This window comes from Peromyscus eremicus, chromosome 4, assembly GCF_949786415.1.
Source record: "Peromyscus eremicus chromosome 4, PerEre_H2_v1, whole genome shotgun sequence".
Taxonomy (NCBI): Eukaryota; Metazoa; Chordata; class Mammalia; order Rodentia; family Cricetidae; genus Peromyscus; species Peromyscus eremicus.
In genome coordinates this window covers 4,425,354-4,428,145 of record NC_081419.1, presented here as the reverse complement: position 1 = coordinate 4,428,145, position 2,792 = coordinate 4,425,354, and the positions used below count along the sequence as shown (strand labels likewise).

The following is a 2,792-nucleotide window of genomic DNA, read 5'->3' as shown; positions in this document are numbered from 1 at the left end:
TACTCCTGGGGCTCAGGGTACTTACCAAATCTTAACAGGTTGCCCACTCAAGTGGGTCTCAGGCCCAGGCCCTGAGAACCTTAGAGAGAGGGATTCAGATCTTTCTGATAAGGGTCCCAAGCTAGGCACACAGTAAGTGCTTCTATTGTCACTGATATTAGTGAGGCAGGAGTGTAGAGGTTATCCAAAGGTGAGGAGGAAGCTGGGGCGGGTTCCTAGCCCCCTATCTCCATCACCACCCCACCACCCCAATCCCCCAGCTGGCTTACAACGACGAAGCTTCTCTACTAGAGATTAAAATTCACTGGGTTTGCAGTCAAACAGAAGGGGAGGCCCTTCCCCGACCATTCCCAGAGGCCCCTGGGCTAAAAATATCAGGTAATCAGGCCCCAAACTCTTTCTTCCACGAGGGTACCCTAGTGCCCAGCTGCACCGCCCCCCAACACACACACACACACACACACACACACACACACACACCACACCACACCACACACACCAGCAGCAGCAGCAGCAGCAGTTTTTCTTGGGAGAAGGCTCAGTTCTACCAGGTTACCCCCCGGCCTTGGCGGGTGAGAAAGAGGAGGCGCCGCGTGGCCAGGAGCGGGGAACGGCGCGCACCTGCTGCAGGTGAGGCCCAACCGTGCGGAAGGGGGCGGAGCCATCTCCATGGCGCTCAGGTGAGCCGACCCCCAGCTCGCCGGAGCCAGGTCCAGGGTAGCCGCGGGCCTCAACGTGGCTCCCGAGAGACGACCCACGCTGTGGGCGGCTACCTAGGAGACCCTGAGTCCCACGCGGTGCCACGGCCCCAGGAGAACATTCGAGGCAGCGGCGGCGTTGGAGGCCCGGGGTCCGTTCGGTATTTGAATAGCACAAAGGAACCGCCTTGGTCTGATTGGTCAGCCAAGTGGCCCCGGGGCGGGAAGCGGCTGTCATTCGGGAGACTGAGCGCACTCCTATTGGCTAATCTGCAGTGGGGCGGAGCGCTGCTACCCGGCTAAATAGCTGGGACCGGGGCCGGCCGAGGCTCATTGCTTTGGCGCCGTCTGGGGAGCGTGAGCCTGCGGGTGGCGCGCAGCGCATGGTGGCGGCTTCTCTCGGAGCGCCGCCGACCCGCTGACCTGGGCTCGGTTCTCTGTGCCCGGTGCGCCCCGGCGACCAGCTGGAGATACACGCAGCAGCAGCCTTAGCAGCAGCAAAGGCGGCTGCTCTGCCGCCCGCGTCTCCGCGGGAGCATGGAGTGCGCCCTGGACGCCCAGAGCCTGATCAGCATCTCCCTGCGCAAGATCCACAGCTCCCGAACCCAGCGCGGCGGCATCAAGCTGCACAAGAACCTCCTAGTGTCCTACGTGCTCCGCAACGCGCGCCAGCTCTACCTGAGCGAGCGGTACGCCGAGCTCTACCGGCGCCAGCAGCAGCAGCAGCAGCAGCAACAGCAGCCGCCCCACCACCAGCACCAGCACCAGCACCTCGCGTACGCGGCTCCGGGAATGCCGGCCAACGCGGCCGACTTCGGCCCGCTCCAACTTGGCGGCGGCGGGGACGCGGAGGCGCGCGAGCCGGTCGCCCGGCACCAGCTGCACCAGCTCCACCAGCTCCACCAGCTGCACCTCCAGCAGCAGCTGCACCAGCACCAGCACCCGGCGCCCAGGAGCTGCGCGGCGGCGGCGGCGGCGGTGGCCGGGGCGCCCGCGGGCTGCGCGGGGGCGCTCTCGGAGCTGCCCGGGTGCGCCGCGCTCCAGCCGCCGCACGGCGCGCCCCACCGCGGGCAGCACTTGGAGCCGCTGCAGCCCGGTCCTGCGCCGCTGCCGCCGCCCGCGCCCGCCGCGCTCTGCCCGCGGGACCCTCGCGTCCCGGCCGCCTGCTCTGCGCCCTCAGCGCCCCCGGGGGCTGCCCCACCGACCGTCGCCGCTTCCTCTCCGCCCGCCTCTCCAGCCCCTTCCTCGTCCCCTGGCTTCTACCGGGGCGCGTACCCGGCCCCCTCGGACTTCGGTGTGCACTGCAGCAGCCAGACCACCGTGCTGGACCTGGACACTCACGTGGTGACCACGGTGGAAAACGGCTACTTGCACCAGGACTGCTGCGCCTCCGCCCACTGCCCCTGCTGTGGCCAGGGCGCTCCGGGACCCGGCCTGGCGTCCGCCGCTGGTTGCAAGCGCAAATATTACCCTGGCCAGGAGGAAGAGGACGACGACGAGGAGGACGCGGGTGACCTGGGAGCCGAGCCCCCCGGGGGCGCCCCGTTCGCCCCCTGTAAGCGCGCCCGCTTCGAGGACTTCTGCCCGGACTCGTCCCCGGACGCGTCCAACATCTCAAACTTGATCTCCATCTTTGGCTCGGGCTTCTCGGGGCTGGTGAGCCGACAGCCGGACTCCTCGGAGCAGCCGCCGCCGCTCAACGGGCAGCTGTGCGCCAAGCAGGCGCTCGCCAGCCTCGGCGCCTGGACTCGAGCCATTGTCGCCTTCTAGGGACCCCCGAGGGCATGGGGACCCTGGGCCCCGCGGGGCTGGGGCCAGACAAAGACTCGGCCAAGGGACGATAGGGAGCGAGCGGGTCCTGGCCACTCGGGGCGAGCAGGGGGCGAGCAGAGGCTGATGTTTTATAAACTGTAAAATAAAAAAAAATCTAAAAAATCTTGGACTTTATTTTTGCAGAGAGAAAAAGCGCCTATTTAAGTATGCTTTGTGTTTCTCTTACTCTTTTTTTTTTTTTTCTTTTTATTGTACTGATTGCAGTGGTGTTTAGTGAGGAGCCTGCCACGTGAGGCAGGGCTGCTGCCCGGAGGAGGTGCC

The 2,792-nt window shown here is 65.8% G+C and overlaps 1 protein-coding gene across 1 annotated transcript; it reads left to right on the top strand.

Annotated features, from left to right (window-relative positions):
* Positions 1-655: 655 nt before the first annotated feature.
* Positions 656-2,588, top strand: Ier5l (immediate early response 5 like). Its single transcript, XM_059259019.1, has one exon. It carries the CDS (start codon positions 1,236-1,238, stop codon positions 2,466-2,468), a length of 1,233 nt encoding a protein of 410 aa, XP_059115002.1. The 5' UTR covers positions 656-1,235; the 3' UTR covers positions 2,469-2,588.
* The last annotated feature ends 204 nt before the right edge of the window (positions 2,589-2,792 follow it).